This window comes from Parambassis ranga, chromosome 16, assembly GCF_900634625.1.
Source record: "Parambassis ranga chromosome 16, fParRan2.1, whole genome shotgun sequence".
Taxonomy (NCBI): domain Eukaryota; kingdom Metazoa; phylum Chordata; class Actinopteri; family Ambassidae; genus Parambassis; species Parambassis ranga.
The window spans coordinates 19,022,809-19,045,993 of record NC_041036.1 but is presented as its reverse complement, the minus strand read 5'-3'; the positions used below and the strand labels follow the sequence as shown (position 1 = coordinate 19,045,993).

At 40.5% G+C, this 23,185-nt stretch overlaps 1 protein-coding gene across 2 annotated transcripts; it reads right to left on the bottom strand.

The window, feature by feature from the left end:
* Positions 1-21,833, bottom strand: rhbg (Rh family B glycoprotein). Of its 2 annotated transcripts, XM_028426566.1 has the most exons (11): positions 21,656-21,833; positions 18,428-18,614; positions 18,075-18,225; positions 17,835-17,982; positions 17,528-17,694; positions 16,786-16,923; positions 16,473-16,606; positions 16,070-16,191; positions 14,913-14,986; positions 13,925-14,031; positions 1-44 (listed from the first exon to the last, which is right to left on the bottom strand). In XM_028426566.1, exons 1-10 carry the CDS (start codon positions 21,831-21,833, stop codon positions 13,954-13,956), a joined length of 1,377 nt encoding a protein of 458 aa, XP_028282367.1. In that variant the 3' UTR covers positions 1-44; positions 13,925-13,953. The 2 variants fall into 2 exon arrangements, with proteins under 2 accessions (XP_028282367.1, XP_028282366.1); XM_028426565.1 differs by lacking the exon at positions 1-44 and having other exon boundaries at positions 13,011-14,031.
* Between the last annotated feature and the right edge of the window lie 1,352 nt (positions 21,834-23,185).

The following is a 23,185-nucleotide window of genomic DNA, read 5'->3' as shown; positions in this document are numbered from 1 at the left end:
TATTATCATTACTGGTGACCTTAGTGTGTGTGTGTGTGTGTGTGCTAAATAGTGTGTTAGAAATTAAGTGCAGTCACAACTTTAATTTATTATTATTATTATTATTATTATTATTATTATTATTATTATTATTATTATTTGGATATGATTGTTTTGTTTCCACTGGTACAGTGTGAACCTTGAACTAATCGTACAATAACTACAATCACTCACACCTGCTCTGTGCCAGCAAATGCAAAGCCACATTTCTGAAACTATAGTTCCACTGACTGTGTGATCAGCTTCCATCATTCAGGTTGAATGTATAAATTAGGCCAAAAGCTTTTTTTTAATCTCTTGCTTTAAAAAAAGTTTTAAAAAACTAAATAAACTTCCTGTGTTTTTACTGTTTTACCATTTAAATAAATAACGAGAATCTCATCATGCCCCATCCACGTGGGCCACGACCTACATTTAAGTTTCAAAATAAAACGAAAGTTTAATGCGAATTTTTTTCGATCTTGATCGGCGCTATTAAATCATTTTCTTTTCTATTTTCGTTTTGAAATTTTTTTTAATGATTACACATTTAGCGTGGTGTTATATAATTAATAGTAATATAGAAAAATAGAGTAAACTTTTGCGCTTTTTCCAAATGATTCCCAAATTCAGAGAAGCAGTGACTGTATTTTTATTTTTCAAAAAATATATATTTCATTATTATTTTGTGCCCCTTATTGTTATATTAAAAGTTTTTGGTATTCAGTGAATATTTATTTAACAACACATTTATACTATGTGAGTATAGTTTTGCAAATCTTTAGTTGTTAAACGTGAGCCAGTCAAAATCGAAAAAAGAACGTCAGACATTGATAAAGTCTGTATTTCTCTTTATCTTAGAGGAATGTTGACATTGTGGCACAGCAGAGGCGGCCTGCGTGTCTGTGTGTGACGGCAGAGATGATCTAAAACTTTCAGTGATATGATGGAAGCGGCTGAAACGAAATTAAAATATAAGACAGTGGAAAGCGGGGCCCTTTATTAGCAGCGCTGCCCCGGACAGGAGCTCTGCTCTCTGGGCCTTTCTTTCCTCCATGCAGGCCCCGCATTCTCTCTCTTGTCTTGTCTGCTGAGGGGTGTCTAATCAGGGAAGACAAGCGGCTGATGGAATGACGATGCTTAATTGGCATGGAGTCGTGGGAACGCGTAAACAAACAGCTGCCATTTTCATTTTGCTTGTTTCCCCCTCGTCCCTCTTTCCTCATGAATAAAAGCCGCCGCGGAGAAGAAGTGGAACAGCAACCTGGCAGCTGCATGAAGGCTGACCTGAAGGAACGAAAAGCAGAAGAAGAAGAAGAAGAAGAGGAGGAGGATGAGGAGGAGGAGGCCCGGATTGGAGATTAGCCTCACTTTAATCCCCACTCCACCTCCTCCAGTAATGGAAATAAAAAAACACACAGCGCACATATACCTTCTGAACAACTGAAAAATCTCCTCCTCACATAAAGGAGGACGCATCTCCAAGATAAGCCCTGCATGCGATTACCCCCTCTCTGTACAAGCATGTGCACTGTCGGGGCATCAGTGAGAAATCACAGAATCACAAGAGCCTAATATATACATACATATATATATGTGGCTTATTGGAAAATATCAATGTCAAGAAATAGGCCACCTGTAAAAAATGAATCAAATATGAAGAAACGCAGAATACAGCAAAGTTTATAAAGTTTATTGTTTTTATTCCAAAAATTAACTTAATCATTACTATTACACACACACACACACATATACATATATTTGTTTTGTTTTATGCACCAAGCAGCTTTACTGCTACAGTGCAGAATCCCACACATGTTGAAATCTACTTAAAGCCACAGTGTGTGTTGACAAAATCATTTTATTAGTGAACAAAAAGTAAGAAAGTTTGTCACTGACTTGCATTAGTGAAGATGATTCGTGTCCAACAGTTCATTTAAGGTTTTTCCTCATTAGGCAGTGATGACAATAATGAACTTTGTCTTTGTCCCATGTCCAAAGAGTTGTTGGGGTAAATCCAAACATCTAAAACAATGTGCAGTGTCTGTTTTATATATATGTTCAGAGTGGTTTTTGCTGACTCAGCATATGGGGGAAAAAAAATTAAAAAGCATTTTTTTTTAATAAAAAAATATTTTTGAGCAGCAAGAAATCTTAATGTTTTAACAATCAGTATTTTAGGGTGTAAGTTTGGCACTTTTTCAGCACCTATTTCTGTAGTATCTCTCTCTCTCTCTCTCTCTCTATATATATATATATAGAGAGAGAGAGAGATAGATATAGATATAGATATATAGATATATAGATATATATATATATTTATGTAAAAAAACAGCTCACATCCATCTCACCTATATGCAACATATGTTCTATATATGTTGGTTTGACACCATGGCAACAAGAAAGAGTACAGATAATCACTGACTTAGAATTTAAGTTCTCATTATATCTGTGAATGGATGTTGCTCTGCAGAGTGGCCTGACTCACTCCTGACCTGTATCATTGTGGGAGCAGCTAGTGAAGCCTTCTTCATTCATGATCTCCATTGATAACACTATCATTTTAATGCCAGCTATGTTTTTTTATTTCTTTATATCTTGTGAAATCTTTTGTAATTTAATCAACTTTAATTAACTTTAAATTGAGCCACATAACTGTATTTGAGTTCAAATGCTATATATGAATATTTTCATTGCTTTAGCCACTGACACTGTAATTTAACACAGAAACATGTTACTCAACAGTTCCTGTGAATCTCCATATTAGCTCTTGATTACGTTCTTATTAGCATTTCATTTTCAGCATTTTAATCCCTGCATATGTTCCATCACAAGTCCATACAGTGCTGAGCAGACATTAAGATTAAGCCTTGATTAAAAAAAATGAGAATTAATTAATTCTTTTGAAGTTACACATCTCCTGATTGGCTCTTGTAGCAAAAACTTAATGCTGTGGAGGCAGTGGAACGTCTCTCCATCATTTGAGACCTGAAGGGGTTCTGTAAGGCCGCACAAACATGGGAGCGCAAATGTGATCGCTTCAGACTATTTACAGAGCAAATCAAATGCAGAAGGGAGATATTCAAAGTTTTTTTTATCTTCTCCATCTCTGATACTGCTAATTAATTAGCCTATAGTGAAAAAAAATTAGCTCACCATTATGACTAATTACAAATCTCTCTCTTTTAATAACTACCTGGATGGAATGAGATAAGAACTACTGCCTTATGAAGTGATGGGAGGTTTGGTTTCAAACATCTTTCCTTTCATCATTGAACACTGATTTTGTTTTTCCACAATAAGTAAATTGAGACCTTTTTTTTAAGCCATTGATGTTATCAGTCACTATGCTTAGACACTTAGGAAATGTTAGCATTGCTATCCTAACAATGCTAACGATTCCTTTAAGTAGGTAGCAGTGTTAAACTTAAATATTAAAGAAAACAAACTTCATCACTTTAACATAATTACCTTAAAACTGTAACTGCATTCTGATACAGGTGATACAGGAGTGACTACACTGCTCCTTGGAGTGAACCAATTTACTTTAAACTAAAAAGGAATCTTGCTCTTTATCGACTGGTCAATTCTGATGACCATGTATTGAAATTGTAAATGTCACTGGATGCAGTCTGTCATATTCATTCTCTTGTGTATTGCTGTCTTTAGGTAGTTCTCACGATCTTCCTCAACAGATGGCGTTTCCATGATTTCCTTTTTTCTTACTGCTTAAACTGGATGCTCCATGTAAGCGTCATTATGAAACAGTTTTTGCAAGGAAATGTAGTCCTTACACATGGTAATATTTTGCTTAAAAAATACTCTTTCTATATGCATATATAAATTTCCATTGTCCAGCACTACACCTGTCAGTGATGGCTGATACTGTGTTTGATGAAGTAATGAGTAATGAGATGAGTAGGCATCTGCACACTGCCTTGTGTTCTATGGAAGTTGTGGAATGTTATAATTAAAGGAGTCACAACGCGATTGGATGTTTAGAAGAAACACCATTCAGCATTGAACCGATCATCTTTTGAAGAATCTCATTGGTGGACATGAGGAGAGTTTTTGAAATGGAGCCCAATCATTGAGAGAACCCACCCTCCTGCTTAGAGATAATGATAGGTGGGATGAACAGGGAGGGGCGAGGAGTGGCGCACTTCTCAGTGGGAAGGATTTAAGGGTTCTGGGTACCTTTGATATGTTTCTTTGAATGCGGGGGTGTATTTTGCTTTTTTTGTGGCATAATTGATTTCAACAGCAGAGAGGGGACACCTCTGCAGAACCATGAAGTACATCATTGGCAGAGAAGGGCTGTATTTTGTGTTCATAAGGAGACAACGCGATGCTGGTGTGCAATAGAAGAAGAAAAAGCAGTACCGCCACAATTGGGCCAATGAAGCATATCACACGCATTCACTTTGCATTTGCCACTTCCTTCAAGACTTTTCTTTCTTTGATTTCTTTGAGGCACTGCGGCACTCCTTACATGCTAATAATAGACTTGTCCATCAACTGTCCCCACCCTTGGAGTTAATTGGCGCTGTGCAAAGGGAGCCAGCGCTGCTCTGAAGTCGGGCCGTCATTAGATCAGTGGATGCTGACCGTCCCTAGCACGCATACATCCCTCTGATCTGCACACACTCCCCATCTCTTTTTTCACCAAACCCCACCTGCTCTCACAGCATGCCCCCCACCTCCCACCCCCCCATACAGAGCAGACCCTCTTATTTGCCCTCCCGCCTTGTCTTCTGAGAAGGTCTCAAGAAGGCCGACCTGCCTCTTTCTTTTTTTTCTTTACACGTCTTGGTCTCAGATGATGCTGTGATCTCACTTCTCTCTTACCCGCCCACAGGAGGAGATGGAAGAGAGGCCTCATTCTGCAAACATTCTTACCTCCATACAGTATGGCATGCAGTGATATCCTTTAAATGTGAGAGGTCTTTTTTTCCATTGACTCTTGAGTAAAAACCGATGATTCAGGTGCAGCATTCTGTTCTTCAAAATAAAATCTTTCTAAAAAAAATGAATCAATGAACCTGTTAATTTTCAATGACTTATAAAATGACTCATCCAGAATTGTCCCACTCTCTCACACAATAATAGAACAAAAAGAGGTGTGTGTGTGTGTGTGTGGGTGGGTGCCTCCTTCATTCATATGGGTTGCAATGGGAATCGAACGACACAATAACTGCCAAGAGACGGCTGGTTGGTGTGTGCACGTGTGGGCCTTTGTTGCATGAAAACATGGATGTTGTACGTGCAGTATTGGCTTGCACTCCCTCTGCATTTCACAAAGGTGTTTGCTTGCTCAAAAGTCAATTTGGACGTTTGTGAACAAAAGTATAGTACGTTTTTAAAGACATTATCAAATCAAGTTGCTGGTAACAACAAAAACACAACACAACTGCTTTTATGTGCAAATCTGCTCTCATGTGTGTGTTTTTTTTTTATTTAGCCGATGCACCATGTAATTTAATGGTATCTTGGTATCAGCCTGCAGTAGCTGAACCCTGGCATGCTTGTGCGTGTGAAAGAAAGTGTCCTTTTGGTAGTTTGTGTGTGTACACTTCAAGTTTAGAACACAAAACGCCACCTCATGCACCTCTTTGTCCCCTCCTCCTCCTCTGCCCTGGCAGCTCTCCCAAGATGCCCCTGCCCCCGGCTTCCTGCCTCTAATGGCCGTCTCTGTGTGCCATCTCGGGAAGCCTGACATCCCCTCTAGAGGCAGAGGGCCCGGCGTTAATGGAAGCCATTGATGGGCGAAGAAAGCCTCCTTTGTGGCGCCGGGGGCAGGCGTGGGCACCCGTTTGCTCAAACACAGCTTCCCTTCCACACACACTGGGCCCGCCGCTCAGAACTGAGTGCCAGCAGCGGAGATCGAAAGACAGGAGCAGCAAAGTGCCCCCTTACCAGGGAAATGGCAGAGAAAGATGGGTATAGGCGAGGGGAGGGGAGGGAGAGAGGGAGGGTGAAAACGACAGAGGGGTGAGTTGGCAAAGAAGGGTAAAGCGAATAGGAAAAGGGATAGGTGGGGATAGGCCCCAGCAAAGAGAAAGGCCAAGAAAGAGCATTAGAGATTAACCCAATAAGACACATTCAATTGGTGATGAGGGAGGAAAAAAAGTGAAAAAAAAAGTGTGAAGGAAATGAGGGTACAAACCTCGCAACCAAACACACAAGGACGCCCGGAGAAAAGGGAAACTGAGGAACTAAAACAAAGAAACGGAGGTTGGGATCGCCCACGTCAATGAAGCTGGGTGGCCCTGAAGGATAAAAAAAAAATAAAAAATAAAAAAACAGTGGCAGGGTGCTGGAGGTCTCCCTCTGCCACTGTATTGCTGTCAGCCTCTCACTGGCTCGCTCCCCTTTCGGTGATTTATAACACCTGAATTGTTCTCCTTTAACAGAGTTGTGAATGGGAGAAAAAAAGAGGGAAGCTGCCAGCGTGCCAAACAGTCCCTCCATTATTGATAACTAAACAGATGTGTCCAGTTCGGAATTAACATCTAAACGCTAAATCTAGGCTAACGGTTTTTGTTGTCAGGGAAATACTGGCACCCTGGCAGCCGGGCGCTCAATGGAGATGCAGGGTTATTGTGGGCAATATTGTTTTCAGTTCAGCTCAGATAAAAAAAAAACAAAAAAATGAGTGTGTTTACCCGACGCCATGCTTTGCAGGTGAAGTCTCTTCCTGTCCTCAGTGTTGGCGGTAAAAAGGTGTACCTTTCTGTTTGCATTCATTTGATTACACCTCAGGTTTGAATGCACATTTTGAAGCTTATGGAGGGTAAAAAAACAAGAAAAGAAAAAAAGCTGCTGCTGTGCAGGTCTGAGCTTTGTTCGACTCAACATCGCCACCTACTGGTTTGACATTGGCGCCATCAGCCACCTCCCGTCTCCCTGCTGCGTAGCACACAGCCTCATGTATTGTTTGGGTCGCTAATTCATCCCAACAGCTCCTGCTGCTAATTTTCCAAGCACTGGCAGCGTGCCATAGCCGGAAGTGACGACGCACGCCGCCTGTATCCATGCGCCACCGTGGGAGAGCAGCAAAAAAGTAGTGCCATAGTTGTCCCAGTATGTCATCTGTTTAACACGCCTGATTGGCTTTCACACCATCTCCTCCTAATTAATATGCAGCGGCCCCATCGCCCCGCCTCCCCCTCGCCTTGCCCTAAGACAAAAGCGTATTGTGCGAGCACCTCCTGTTTTAATTACGCTCAAAAGGGAGCCGTGTGAGGGTTTTCAGTGTGTGTATGTGTGTGTGTTCATGCTGAATTTATGAATGCGTGAGCAATGGGTGTGTATGGCATATGTGTGTGTGCAAGCACTGTACAAAAAAAAACGTACAGTATGTGCACCGAGGGAATCATAAAGCAAGCACATTTATCGTCATGTCATCCTGCATGTATGCTCCTGCATGTGTGTGTGTGGGTGTCCTAAAACAAGAAGAATTGCAATTCCATTGCTAGGGGAGGAGCTGCTGCTGTCCTATCCCACAGGAGGGAGGAAAAAAAAGTGTTGTTGCTTGTTGCCTTTATGCAAATTGGCATCCGATGAAGGTTTTTTGGGAGAGCCACAAAGAGGGTTTGTGATCGGAGCGCTGAGGAGAATGGAAGAGGTTAGGAGGGGTTATGGGGAAAAGACAGGGACAGCATTCCCATCGGCGTACCCAGACCCATCATGTTACATCTTTTGCACTGTTCTTCTTTTTTTCTCTCCCCTCTTTTTTACTCCTCTTTCTTCCTCACATCCATGAACCGGTTATTAATTCGGCTGAGATTAGTCAGTCGTTAATTAACGCATGCACACCCCACCCCCCTCCACCGCCATCTTTTTCTCTTTCGATTGTATCGGATTCTGGGTTAGTTCCTTCCCTCTCTGTCTTTATCAGTAGCCTTCCTTTCGCTGATTAGAATGAGGTAATGTGCAGTGTGAGGGGAGCAAGAGGAGAGGATTGGGTGGGTCCCATCACGATTCCTATAGCATCAACGATTGACTACAACAGTGAAATGAATTAATAATTTCAGGTCTCCTCTAAACAACCTCTGAATGATTTTTAGGGGATGGTGGGGGAATGGGGGGCAGCTGATTGTTTCAAATTCTGGAGACTTTCACACAGAATAAGTTTCAATTACCACCTCTAAACAATCTGATTTGTCTTTGTTCCTTCATCTCTTTATGGCTTAGTGAAACGGAGTCGAGGGAGGACTCGGCTAATATGAAGATGTATGATGCAGTGAGGTTGAATAACTCCAGTCTGCAGCGTGAATTCAAATGATGATGAGTGTGATCTGCTGGAGGACTTTGAAACTCAGAAAGAAAGTGTATTAGAAAGACTTTTTGCAGGGTTGGCACGCTTTACTCTGCAAAGCTGTTGACGACTGTTCATTTAAAGGGACAGTTTGCACAAAAATCTTCATGTTATCAGTCTTCTCTCCAACATAATGGAACAAGATGGTGTTCCTCTTGTAGCATTTACCACATAACCACATAAGAAATTTTTTCCCATATAAAACCGAAGGAGTTAGACTTACCAATGAAATATTAAACATGTCTCAGAGCTGTTCTCTTCCATGAGTGGGTGTGCAAAAACCCAGTAAAAAGTCAGAAACAAACCATAAAAAGGTGTTAACAGCACTTCCTGCCAAGGAGATGTCGTCATCATGTTGTGAATGTGATGAATTACCGTGACATTACCTGCGAACCAAGGCGTGACATCATTTTTCCGGGCCCCAAAGTACAACGGGAAACCTCATGGCAACAAATTCTTTACAGTTCCTTCATGAACGTGCACAGAAGGCAGAAATCTCTATGTCCAATATCCCTGAAGCTCTTTAACTAAGACCAATCTGGATAAACACATAGCACTGTAGACAATAGAGAAACATACACAGCATGTGGACACTCAAACCTTCAACAGAAATGTAAAGTACTTTCCATTATTCTTGATTGTTTTATTACCAAATGGTGATAATAACAAGTTCTTTTATGAGAAGGGAAGAAGCCAAGTACCCCTAATTTAACCGGTCGATGTGTGTTGAGGTGATTTGGAGGTTAGGTAAACTTCTCCTTCACCAGAAATCAGCAGTTTATGTATATTTCAATCTTCATGTTTCAGTATTTAAATTGGGAATAAAAGACAATAAAAATTGTGAACAGGTCCTAATGGAAGCTGTGGTCCTAAATGACCGAGCAGCAGGGGTTTAACCCTTGTTGGCTGTGCAAAGTACCATTAGGCGTTATGCTTGTCACTGGCACGCATGTGTGCAATGGGAATACCATCGTCATCTTTCTCCCTCTCTCTCTCTGAGCTCTCCCTGTGTTCTCCAAGCTAGCCTAGCGTGACTTCATAGCTGCTCCCCTCCGTTCACAGAGGCCCTGCTGAGCCACATGCTCCCTAAATGGGCTCACTCAATTAACAGGCCACGAAGCCCCCGACCTCCACCAACCTCTGCCGACCCCCTCGTGTCACACACCTCCACAATGGCTGCAGCTCAGAGGCACGCATGTGGTAGTGGTGGTTGCTTCGGATTCGGAGGGCGGGTGGAGGTGATGGTGGGGTCGGTCAGTTCTCTTTTGTTCACTGTGGTGTCCAGCTTGCCCCCCTCCTTCACCCGCCTCCCCTTCAGCCCCTTGTAGTCTTTCATAAGGAGTGTGTAATAACTGCCTTTGTTGGTTTTTCCTCTTGTAATGGGTCCAGTGGGAGGCCTTGTTAGTGTGCGGGGTGCTAAGCCAGGGGACCTCGCAGGAACCCTAGGATTAGAGGCTGCCCCCGTTCCACCCTAAATGTGATCCTTCCCCTTTACAATGGTCATTCAGTCAGTGGATGAATATGATTCTTTAGATCTTCCTAATTGCAAAAGCTTTTCTTGTTTTTCTTCTATCTGAGGTTCTTAACTTTGGGTTTTCTTAGTCATCTAAGGGCAAATTAAAGTCCTAGCATGCCGTTAATTAGGAAAGAGTGAGTGCCACATCATGACATATTGACCTGAAGGATTTAATGTAACACAGACTTTTAAGGAGAGGTCAGAGGATTACTAATGTAAAAGTGGCAGAAGTGACCTTCATGTTTCTGTGGGTTTGTCAAGACAAATACATATTGAATCATGTTTGTATGCTGATCCAATCTGATTGCAAATTTGTTGTTTTTATAACATAAAATCCTTGAAAATGTGGTCCTTGTGGTCCAGGTGTGGCAGGTTGCTTTCACACGCCCTATATATATGTGTGGACCACAGGCGAGCTCTGATAGAACATTTTGAGGAGGCCCCCGAAATGAACACTGCCACTATACTTTTGTTGATTTGTCATTCACACAGCTAGCCATTTCAGATGGAGGAAATTCAAGTGAAGCACTCCCATGAACTCGTGGAGCACTGAAGGCAATTTCCCCTCAGTCAAGTGGCTGAAAACCTCTCCAGCTGAACAACTTCCTGCATTTAGTGAGCAACCCCCCACCGACACTCCTGCTCCATCATCATCCCGCTTAGCTGGCATCAGTCACAACTTCTCAGCGGGTCTCTGCTCCTTCCAGAACGACGACGATGGGGTCGAAGACATCAGTTTTGTTTTCGGTTATAAATCTGAAACTGAACGATGAAGCCCTGGAAAAAAAAAATGTGTCACTTGAAGTTTTCTGTGCACAAAATCTACCCACCTGCACGGATATGTGTGCTGCTGCACGATGATTATTTAGAGCTTAGAAGTGTTGATTAGAGAGCTGATACTGCTTTCAGGATGTTCTAACAAGTGTGTTAAATGAACTCTGATTGATGTGTACCTCCTGATAGTTGATATTTATACCTGGAGAGCATTTTAAAGGGAGAATTTATGCCATGAAGGGTCTTTGAAAAAAAAAACACAAAATAAAAACTTGCAATTACTGTGCAATCAAAGATTATCACTAAGATGTGGAGCACATTTACCCAGAAAGTTTCACTTGTATATTCTGATTCTGATAAATATGATGTTGGACACAGATCTTTATTATTCTGACATATACTGATTAAATTATGCTTTTGTGTGCATGTGTGTGTGTGTGTGTGTGAATCTTCTCAGGGCATCATGTCCTCATCATGTCAGCATGTCAAATCTACACTTTGGTTTTTAGTCTTGGCCTATTACGGCCTACGCAGGGCTGCGAGCCGGCTGAGGGCTCCCAAGGGGGGTGGGGTGGGGGTGAGGGGGGGTGGGGGGGGGTACCAGGAGATCCTGGGGGAGCCTATTAATCCATTATGTTCACCTCCAGAAGAGTGTTAAGAACAACAATCACATACGAGCTGGAGGCTGAGCCACAGGAGGCTACAGCTGCTTATAGGACAGCCCGGCGGAGCCTGAGGCGCAAGATCAGCGCCGTCCTCATGCTGTGCCTTGCTCAATGGCCACATGTAGAGACGTACAGTGATAAGGTCACAGCTATAATACAGAGTCTTAGATTTACATATGTGATGTTACACTGATGGAGAGTGAGAAATCATACATTTAAAAAGGAGAAAAATCGTCATTTTCTTTTCAAAATAAATGCACTCATCTACTTCCTGAATTGCTAATACACTTGATTTTTATGAAATAAATTAATAGAAGCTGCTAAAACATCCAAATCTTCCAAAACATAGAGCACATTTTGTTGAAACTTTAATTTATGTTGAACTCAATGACAACTTTTAATTAAATGTAACTGTGCAGTTATAATTCTTGCTCACTAAGTGCTATATTTAAACAGTAGAAATTAAAGCAATTCTTTTTTTCATAATAGCTGTGCTAGACGCTCTACATCCACTTCCTTTTCTTTCATTGTCTCCAACATACTGCAGGTATGATGCCAAACAAGTACATCTCCACAAGACATATTAGACAAAAGAATAATTACCATAATCATGATTATTTTTTTTCTTTGCATTTTAATTAGCCTTATGAAGCACAATTAAGCTCTTCAGTGTGAGCGCCTATTCAGTAAACAGCTGTCCACCTGTCTTCTGGTTCCTGGGAAAAGGCTAGGGCGCCTGTTCACGCCGAGGTACCATCACCACCATCGGGTGGATGAGGAAGGAGGCAGAGGAGGAGGAGGAGGAGGGGTCAGACAAGGCCCCTGCAGCATGCAAAGGGGCCCTCTATGTGAGAAGCAACTAATACCATGCAGCGGCAGCCCAACAGGAAGGACGTCAAGATATGCAAATACCAATTATTCTCTTATTGTTATTGTTTTATACAAAATATCTGATATTTTGAATAAAATATCTTTTTTGAAAAAATAAATTTTTATCAATCAAACATTTCTGCAGGGATTTTAATCTGATTTGATGTTTTGTGTAAAAAAAAATATTGTAAATATTGTGCATTGCAACTTATAATTACATCAAATGAAGTGCTTCCATAAATCAGCAGAAATATTTACATCCATCACAGCTCCCTCTAGTGGACAAGAATGCCCCATTTTGACAGTGTAGCACAGTTGCATCTTTAATGTGCCTTGCTGTTCTGTGTAGGTACACACATGAATAACAGCTGGGTATTTTGTTGCACCTCTGAGCCTCTGAGAACAAAAAATGGCCCCTGTCCTGAAAAGGTGGCACACCTTTGATTGCCAGTTACACTGGATTTGTTGGCAAAGGTGAATACAGAGGGCGTCTTCATTGTTCAGTCACTGTGATAGGAGGACTGTGGTCAGAGGTCAGGGTAGATGGGACAAAAATATGTGATTCATATGATTGTTTATTGCTATGGCTCTACTACCATTGTATTATTACAGTAGATAAAGAAAATAATAAAAAATTGCTTTGCACAATTTGAACCAGATTTTTAAACAATGCAATGGAGAGGACTGATGGATGGACATCTTGTCATATATAGAAGGTTTCATGCACAAGTCGCATGCGTTTTTATTGATATTTTTCTTCTTCCTTGTGCATATAGATCTCAAAGGGACCACGCCGAATTTATAGAACTTTGTCCTGTAACCGTGGAAACAGATAACAATCATCACCTGGCACACAATAGAATGTTTTAATTTGAGGTTTTGCAGATAAAAACCTTTACATGATTATATGAGTCAGCAGATTAATAGATGATTATTCTCATGTTGTATCCATATGACGCTGTGCAATATATGTTGCTTCTTTGCCCGCATCTTCACTGGCATTAATCACCTCTCATACTCAGGCCCCTACGTCTTAGAAGGACACCCTCTTTCTCACATTTGCTTCGTCCCCTAAACTTTCCACTATGATAATATAAAAACAGCCACTGTCTTTTCCAAATTTATGTTTAGATGTTAAAGAACCTTAAATAGCAAAATACTTTTTTGGTATTCATATAATATACGATACGATTATTGATATTGAGCTCACCCCTGTTTATACAATTTATAGTTAAATATTAAGTGAGACACACCATACTTTTGAACAATTTATTTTGTCAAAAAAAAAAAATTTCATTGTCTCTATGATCATTTTAGGTCAATGTAAAATCCAGCAGGTTTGCAAAAAATCCAAACATTATTAAGTGCATGACTAAACCAAGTGGCATTTCTACATTAGCTAATCAATTATAGATCATTACGAATAAAAAAAATATGTAGAAAATCCCAGTGTAAGGAGATAAACATATAAAAACATCATTAGCCTCTGCATTGTTTTACCTTTATTCTTGTATTTAAAATAGAACAAAACTATAAAATGTAACATAGATTTACTATCTCTTAATGTCTTTTTATTAAATGCAGAGTTCTGGCTTCAGTGATTTGTCTTTGGTTCAGAGTGGCTGTTAAAATTTAATTCAGTAACCATGTCTTGGCCTGCTTTAGAGGGACCACAGAGGAGCACCTTTCAGTAAATACACACATCATTTCCCAGAGCAGCCTGTTGTGGATTGACTTGAGCTGTGTGTGTGTTTGTGTGCATGATTCTGTCTTCCTATCTGTGAGTGCGTCTAACTGTTGAGTTTTGTGGCCTCCTCCGTTGTCACGGCGGCCAACTGGTCCTCATGGTGCGCCTCCTCCCCGGGCACCTGAGAAACAAAATACACCATTTCAAAATCCATCATATGCCCTGAAACATCCACCGATCTTCCAGACTAAACACATGCCAGTAAAACAAAAATAAAGGCAACAAATATTCCACTCATCCACAAATAAAAATTTAAAGGGTCATTTATTCTCAGCTTTGTTTAATTTTTTTTTTTAGAAATAAAAACATCAGATACTGTGATCAGTATGTAAACATTACATAAAAAGCATGATGAACTATCCACTGGTGTGAAATTAGAATGACGTCAGCCCAAAGTGTGAAGGCCTGACATCATCCTGTCCCTGTCATCAATCCACCTGGTGGATCTAAGGTGGTCGATAAGCTCCCCCTGGTGGTCAGACGCAGAACTGACAGAGAGCCGCAATATCACAGTCACTGATTTGATTGTTGGCACAACATCGCCATCTTGTGGATGTAAGATAAAGTGCTGCACCCTTCATACTTGAGTATTCTGGTGTTTTGGGAATAGTTTTGTTGGATTCCCTGTTTTATTTTTAAAACTAGTCTTTCCTTGTGTCTTACCTTTATGTTTCCCTCCATTGTGGTTACCTATACCCCGCCCTAAATGTTTGCCCTTTCGTATTTAAGTCTTGTCTTTGTCAGTTTGTCTTTTAAGCTCCCTTTTTGTTTATGTGGTTCTAGTGTCCCTGTGTCTTCAGGGTTTTCCTCCTTTGTGACTGGTTGGTTTGCATCAATGTTCTTTGGGTCTTTTTGAACTTTGGTTTTGATTGTTTTAGTGCTTGCGTTTGAATTTTGTAAGGGGTTTATGTCAGCTTTATTTATTAAAGCTCGCCCTTTGTCTAACGATTCATCTGTCTTTTGAGGTTGTCTGCGTATGGCTCCACCTCAAACTGAACTCACCTCCCAGTAGATGCTGTCCTCAAAGCAGATATTGTCACGAGGTGCACCAAAGATAGGCAGCTTCAACATGAAACCTAAACACAGGGAAAGACACGAGTCAACTGAGGAGAAGCAGAACCATTTAAAACATTTGGACTAAAACATAAGGTCATTTTTAAAAAATCTGCAGTGTGAAGTCAAACCATTATTTGTTTGCTGTCATAGAAATACATAATTTAAATGCAGTCAGTGTTTCTGTTCCATGTAAAATATGATCAAAACCAGATTAAACAAGCTCTGTGAACTTACTTAACTAATGCTGTTTAAGAGGCTTTTTTGTTTCTTGGCATGTGGACATGTTGATTAGCATTCGTTTATAATTAACTCTGCAAGACTGGTGGCGAATATAGAACTACAAACGGCACTACTTGACAGTGTGTATGCATATTTATTTTGTTGTCACACTGAATGATGCACAACATCAACAACCTGTCATGTTTGTTCTCTGTAATGTGTGATGTTTGCTGCATGTTTGTTCCTCTCTCTCTCTCTCTCTTTCATCCTCTCGGTCCAGCTATTTCCTCTCTTCAGAAATCACAGAGTGCATTATGCTGCTATTGACCAATCCGCATAAAGTACTCACTGACAAGTTTTAAATGTTTTTGTGTTAAAGAAGCAGCGAAGGCGATGGATTACATAACAGGAAATGAAAGTGTGCTTTGTTTCATCATTTCAGGCACTACATACGTTTTTTTTTTGTTCAAATTGTCTTCCACGGGTAGAGAATTATTTGTTTGCTTGAATGAATGCTCATTTAAAAGCTACAAAAATGCCTTGTGGTGTACGTCAGGGTTCTAGTTTAGGTCTCACACTGTTTACATGCGACCTCTTGGAAGCAATAACATGTGTCATGTTGACGAATAATTATACTTAGAGTACTTACTAACAACATCTATGGCCATTCTATGACCAGATTTTTATGTCAGGAGAGAATCTGAAAATCTGAATGAAATGTGTGAGAATAAAGATGTTTGATGTCCCCTCTCATATTATTGTGGTGGGTCCCAGGGTTCTATTTTAGGCCACTTACATTTATTTATTTATTTATGGAGCCGATTTGTTCATTCTACACTGTATGTTACACTTGTGGAAAATAACTGTTGATTATGTGCACCTACCAACAAGAAGTCCACCCAGCAGGGCGATGCCCAGGGTAACGGCAAGGGAAATGGCCTGAATGCCACCTTGGAAAGACGCATCTCTTGTTTCGTTTGCTACCAAGGGAAACACATCCTCCAAGCTGTAACACAATGGGAAAGTAAACGTTCTGTAAGCTCACAGACATGCAGTAATCCTCAGGTATTCCCTGCAGTCTGTGGAGCTGTGAGTACACGTCTGTACTGGAAATTCAGGACGAACTGCACACAGAGTAGTATTACCTATCAGTCCTACCGGCACATTCACAGTGTACCAGCTTGCATAGTAGTAAAAACTCATAGCAAAGACTGTCATAGTGAGCTCTCAGATTTAATGTTTATACAAAGTGGCTAGGATCATGTTGTGATAAATGAAAATGATTACCCTTTTCCATAAATGTCTCTGCTTGCTACAGCAGCAGTGACAGCTCCAACAATAGCACCCAGGACACCAGGCATGCCGTGCAGGTTGTGAACCCCACATGTGTCCTGGATCCTCAGCTTTTCTTCCAAGACGGGCTGATTGGAGACAAAGAAGACAATCAATCAAATGTGGCAGGGTTGTGGATGAAGTGATTTACAAGCCTAAATCCAAGATAATACTTATGTATTACATAATACTGAGGTGGGAGGATTTCATACAAACACATATATCTCCATACTTTTAGCAGATCATAAAACTGCTGAATCATTCTTACCGAAAGGTACTTGAAGCCCAGGACAGAGATGATGCCGGCCAGGAATCCGACAATCATGGAGCCGAAAGGTGTCAGCATCATTTCACCAGCTGTTCCTGCTGCAACTCCACCGGCCAGGGCAGCATTTTGAATGTGGACCTAAAAAGGAGACAATAAGAGTTCTGTAAATGCAAATGGGCATCTGGTAAACATGCCGAGCTTTTACCACCGTTGACACTTGTGCAATGTGCAATACTTTCTGTAAAGTCTAGTTAAATGAAATCTGGCCTGCTGCTTCTATCGGCACACCATTGTTGTGCACACATATTTGTAAGTTCAGTGATGTCCCAGATGAGATCATCAGATTCAAGCAGAAGGAAGTCTCAGACAATGTGCCTTTTTGTAACATGTTGCCTTTACAGTATGTGGTAGTAAACGGATGCGATGATTCCTTTGTGTGATTAGCTCGTCTTTACTATCAACAGGCCACACTTTGTGTCTACTCCCTTTATAAAAAACTAAAACTACCTCTAAGGGTGTGATCACTATCAGTGCAGGAATGTCCTATCGTTATTTGAAGATGATTTGCTGTTGACAGATCCTGACAGTCGAGTGTGCATGTGACTAATCTAACAACTTACGTTTTTCCGGAGGTGTGTACCTTCACATCATGCGCTCGTCAGCTTTTATCTCGAGTCATGTGTTTTAAACCCTGATAAGATAATCGATATGTTTGCACGATCACTGTTCACAGTATTCTTACCATGTCCAGCTTTCCATCGTGAGCTGTCAGGGAGGACATGGCATAAGTGGACAGGGTGCAGGCTGCCAGGGAGTAGTAGGTGTTCATTGCTGTGCGGTGCTGGTCGTCTCCGTGTGCGGTGATAGCAGAGTTGAAGCTAGGCCAGAACATCCAGAGGTAGATGGTACCTATAAGCAGGCACATGATGTTTTTGTTTGTGCATTTGATTGGTAAGAGATTGAAGTAACCACTGTGCAAGTAAGGGTTTTTTAGCACAGTGGTACATGTAAGACAACTGGTAAAACATACAGGTTAGCATGATATTTACCAATCATGGCAAACAGGTCAGAGTGGTAGACTGAGCAGTTTTTGTGTTTGCTTTTGTCCAGGTTGGGCCGGTACAGGACTCGGGTCACCATCAGGCCGAAGTAGGCTCCAAATGTGTGGATGGTCATAGAACCACCAGCATCCCTGGTCTGAAACAAGAGTAGAGATGGTAAATAACCTGTATTCTGTTTTATACAAGTGCTGCTCTATGCTAAATTTGCTTGGAGAAAACAGGACTTACCCCAAGAATGCTCAACAAGATAAACTCATTGACAGCGAAGAGCGTGACCTCGAACATTGCCATAAAGAGCAGCTGGACGGGACTGGTTTTACCCAAAACGGCTCCAAATGAGATCAGCACAGAGCCAGTGCAAAAGTCAGCATTGATCATACTGAAAAAAAGAAGAGATGGCACTAGATTAGACTTTATTGTTGACTTTTTCTCTTGGTTAATGCAGGTCCAGATCCAAGCTAGTGGTGGACAACTGTTATTAGAGGAGAGAGAATACTGGACTTCACCAGAGAATCAGAAAAGTCCAAGAAGTATCATTCATGTGTGTGTGTGAATTAATGCTCTTCATGTCTATGACATACCTCTCCACCCCAATGTGGATCTTGCCTCCATGCATGCCATGGAAGAAACCCTGCATAAGTGTGGCCCACTGCAGAGAGAAGGCTGCAATCAGGAAGTTGAAACCCACACTGCTAAAGCCATATCGCTGCAGGAAGGTCATGAGGAAGCCGAAACCGATGAAGATCATCACATGCACATCCTGGAAACCTGCAGGGTTTTCACAATGAATGATCAGCTTTTATTCTCACAGAGCTCAAATTTGGATTTACATTACTATGCAGATGACACCAAACTCTATATTAAAGTAGCTCTGAAAAGGATCTCTACTTTACTAAACAATTTACAATAAACAATACAATAAACTAGAATGTGTTGATCCAACATGCATTAGGCTGTATAACTTTACACTGTAGGGGCTAGTAGTTTTATTCATTCATATGTCAACTTATCACTATAACTGAAAGTGAAAAAAATTGTGAAAAACAATTTGTTATTTAAAAGAATGACATTAAAAAAACAATTATTCATTGAACCTAAATATCTGTTACAGTGAACAAAACAAATTTTAATCAAAGCTATATCATTTTTTTCAGTCTTTTCTTTGATTTCTTTGGGGGAATAGCATTTGTGATGTCATTTAGATTAACAGCTACTTCTATCAACAAAAGTTCCTAATCTCTGCCAACAACTGTGTCACTTTAGAGCTTTGTCAATGAAAGCAGTCTTCCTCTTACAATGAGCAGTTACATAAGCTTGGGTTAACTGGGACATCAGGTTCGGTTGTGACTCTGTGGGCCTGTACAGTGTCACTTATGTAAGGTGGTCTTCCACATAGAAGTTACTTTTTATCCTTCAAAACAAAAAAAAAACAAAAAACTACGGGAAATGGTTTTCAGTCCATTGAGGATCTGTTTCACAAAGTTTTTAAAGACCTTTTTCAATCTCTCGATATTTGTCCCAAACTGCCATACACAATATTGCACTGTGCGGTGGCTGCTGTTGCCATGGTGACCAGTAATTGGCATGGCTACACAGAGGTGTTTGCCAGTGTCCCCGCTGTCAGTTTGGCCTAGATACACACAGTTCCCAGTGGCCCGGGAAGACACCATGCAATCAGAGCAATGACAGGTTCTGCTGGGAAGGATTATAGGCTGAAACTGAAAGCACATTTCTATGTATATGTTTATATGTATATGTTTCTTGTATTTCATAGAAAATTCTCCTTTTGATTTTAACACTATAATCTGTAATGTTTTCCATTCTATATGATTTTTTTCTAATATATTTATAATTTTATAATTTCTAATTTGAAATTAAGAGTAGTTGATAAGAATTCCTGCTCTGAGATCTAACCTGTGACCTTTCAGACAGCCACAGGAATGTCTCTTTCATCACTTGCTGCCCTGTTCACCTTCAGGTGATCTGTTGTGCAACAGGATAGATACATACAACATATAGGACAGATACAGTGGATTTAAAACCTGCACATAATCCTGTTTTTTTTTCTTCCCCCAGCATACAGGATATCATATTCTTGTTTGCACATTCCTTGAAATACGAAGGTGAACTTGTGTTGCAGCTCCCATGACAGTGAAAGTCTCAGGTTAAAGATTGTCTGACACCACTCAATCCAGTGGACCTTTACTGTCCACCCTTATATTCGTGAATATTTTCAGAGGTAAGGGTAGATGAAGCATGACGTTGTTTTCTCACAACATTTTATGAAGAGTGCTGGGTTGGGTTAAAGGTTGTACTTTGGCATAGATAACTGCAGGTCACGTCCTGTTTGTGAGATATAGAGGACAGACAGCTTACTTTGTCCTTTAGCTTAAAGGACTTTTGTTAAATTGAATGATGTTAATGATTCTCACAGTTTTTCTTTTTCTGTGAACCTGCATGTTAGCACCTTAGGTGAAAAGCTGACATCAGCAATACACGCTGAACACGCTGATGCAATAACATTTATAGTGTTAGCACTATGAATGTTATTGCATCAGCGTGTTAGCATGCTAATATGGAATCACTACAAAGCACAGCTAATGCTAATGGCAGTGTGTGTAGCTGAGTTAATGACTCATGAATTTATTAACATATTGCTGCCTGGATTTGTTTATTTTTTATTATTTCCTCCTTTTCTGAGTCCATATTTTATAGTTTCTTGTTTTAATTCTTTATAGATTTCCTATGGAAAGCTTTAGGTCAGCCTTTTTTTTAATTGAAAGGAAAAAAAAAATGTGCTATGGTGCAGTTAATTAGCTAGCCATTTAAAGGTAAAAAGGTGCAGGGAGGCTGAATATCGGAGATTTAAAATGTCCTCAACCTCTACTCTGCCCCAGGCCACCCACACACCTGAGGCTGCAACAATGAGAGAGAGGGAGAGAGAGAGAGAGAGACTAGCATAGATAAACCACTGACAGTGACTGACATTTCAAAGCTAGCTGCACCCTCCAGAGCACAGTCATGTTGTTAAGGTGGAGCTGTGTGATCAGATCAAGTTAAGTGAGGAATAAATGTGTAAGCAGCAACTTAAATGTGTTGACCTAAACATAATTGCTGCTCTGAAGTGCACAAAATGTGTCCATTAATAGTCCCTATACTCAAATACAACATATTGAAAGTTTTGCATACACCATGAGAGAATGGATAGAAAATGAGTTTTATGAATACAGTAATGAGCCTGAGCTGGCTGCATTCAGTGAAAGACAAAAGCTGTTTTTTCTGCACCATCAATTCACATAAATCAGGAGAGAGACATGCTTCTGTGAGACAGCAGCGGACTGGACGACATCTCTACAAAATGCTCACACACAAATAACAACAGGGTCGTTGGAATTCCAATTAAGGGAAAAAGAGCTGTTGTGAGGTACTTACAAAGTGTGTAAAAACACAGAGAGAGCATGTAAGAGAGGAAGGAGAGTTTGGTGTTAGTAATACTAAATGTAAGTATACTTAGAAGTAACACAGCAGTCATAAAATTTGATTCTCATGGCCTAAAGAGCTGGCAACATGTAGTAATTTTGTCATTTTTGTCATTTATGACTCAAAAAGTCATAACTGAGAAGGTTAATTAGTGGGTTTGGATCCATGTCAATTTTATCCTAATATTTTAAAAGAAAGAAATGTGTTCAACGTTTTGCAAAGCATAACATTTTAAAAGTAACTTTCTCTGCTTCTTTAAATTAAAAGAAAATAATAATGGACCCCTGACCCTTCCTGTAACATCCATTAAACATCCACAGTACACTCACTTGGGTAGCGGTAGTAGAAGTCATTGTCATAGTCAGTGTGGTTTAGGTTATGCCACTTCCTGGCATCTGTCTCATCGTCGTACTCCACCAGCACTCCGAAAAGGACGATGAGGATGATCTCCAGGATGAAGCAGGTGAGCGGCAGCTTCAGCCGCATGTTGGTTGCAGGGTCTGTCATGTTTTCTTTCAGCTGATGATGATGATTTTGGAGGAAGGAGAGGAGAGGAGAGGCCTAATGAAACTTGTTCTTGATGAAAAAGGATTAAAGATCCGGCACAGAAAGTTGGACACACTCTCTCCAACACACCCAGGGGTGTCCTCAGTGCAGAGAACGGTGCTGCTGTGTGTGTGTGTGTGTGAAGGAAGAAGCTCACAGAATGGTCTTATATGTGTGTTTTTGTTTGGCTGGGTCACACCTACCGGACCTAGAAAGGCAGGTCACTGTTATCCCTGACTCCTCCTACTGTACTTTTTAAGGTGGAGAAGTGCCTGAGCAGAATAGAGAATAAGTTATAATCCACATGTTTTTTTAAAGATACAGTTTAAAGTGTCTTTTGTCGATATAATCCATGAAACTGTAGGTGTCATGCCATCATTTCAGACACTGTTCCAGGTTTGGAAAAGCAGCCCAGCCAGTCATATCCATTCACTTTAAACGAAATAAGTCTGGAATCCCTCTCCTACACAGCCAGTTCCTCTCAACACAAACCCTATCAAACCAGTCATAAATGTTTTAAAATGGGACGGGCCTCATATGATGATTTAATGCTTGCAACAATTCAGAATTGATAATAACACCTTAGATTTAGACGTTTACTCTACCTACACCACATCCTTTGTTTTTGTTTTTTCTGTTTGGCTACGTCTTCATTCAACTGCATCTAGAGACGATTGGTTCTACATCCGTGGGTACTGTCCCCCAGAGATCTAACTGGAAACCACAGAGACCAGACTAACGTACTGTATAAAGTACAAAAAGTTGGTTATGAGGCTTAAAACACACACCAGATTGTATATAAGCAAAAAAAAAAAAAAAATTAGGGGGCTATGCTAGAGTCTACTGAAGCTAACATTCTCAATTATAGTTGTACTACAGTCACAGTTTAAATGTAGTGTGTACGGCTCATCCTGTGGGACGTTTCATGCCTCCATTAATGATTGTTCAGTCATTTTCATTGTTACAACTGATTGTAGTTGTTTACATAGCTATCTGACGTAGAAAATAACAAAGAGTAGAAACGTTTCTAAATACTTTCATAAATGTTGGAGATAAACTACCTCCAATAAAAGGAATATGTTGCAGAACATCACATTTACAAACGTCATTGTTTCCCAGTAAAATGGCACATGGTCTGCATTTGTATGTTGCCATGCCTACTCAGAGGATACATGACATTCACGCATACCCATTCATAAGCACATTCACACACCAATGTTTCACATTGATGCAACTTAGGGTATCTGTCTTGCCCAAGGACACATTAGCATGCAGCCATAGCAGGGGATCAAACAGCCAACCTAACTGCTAAT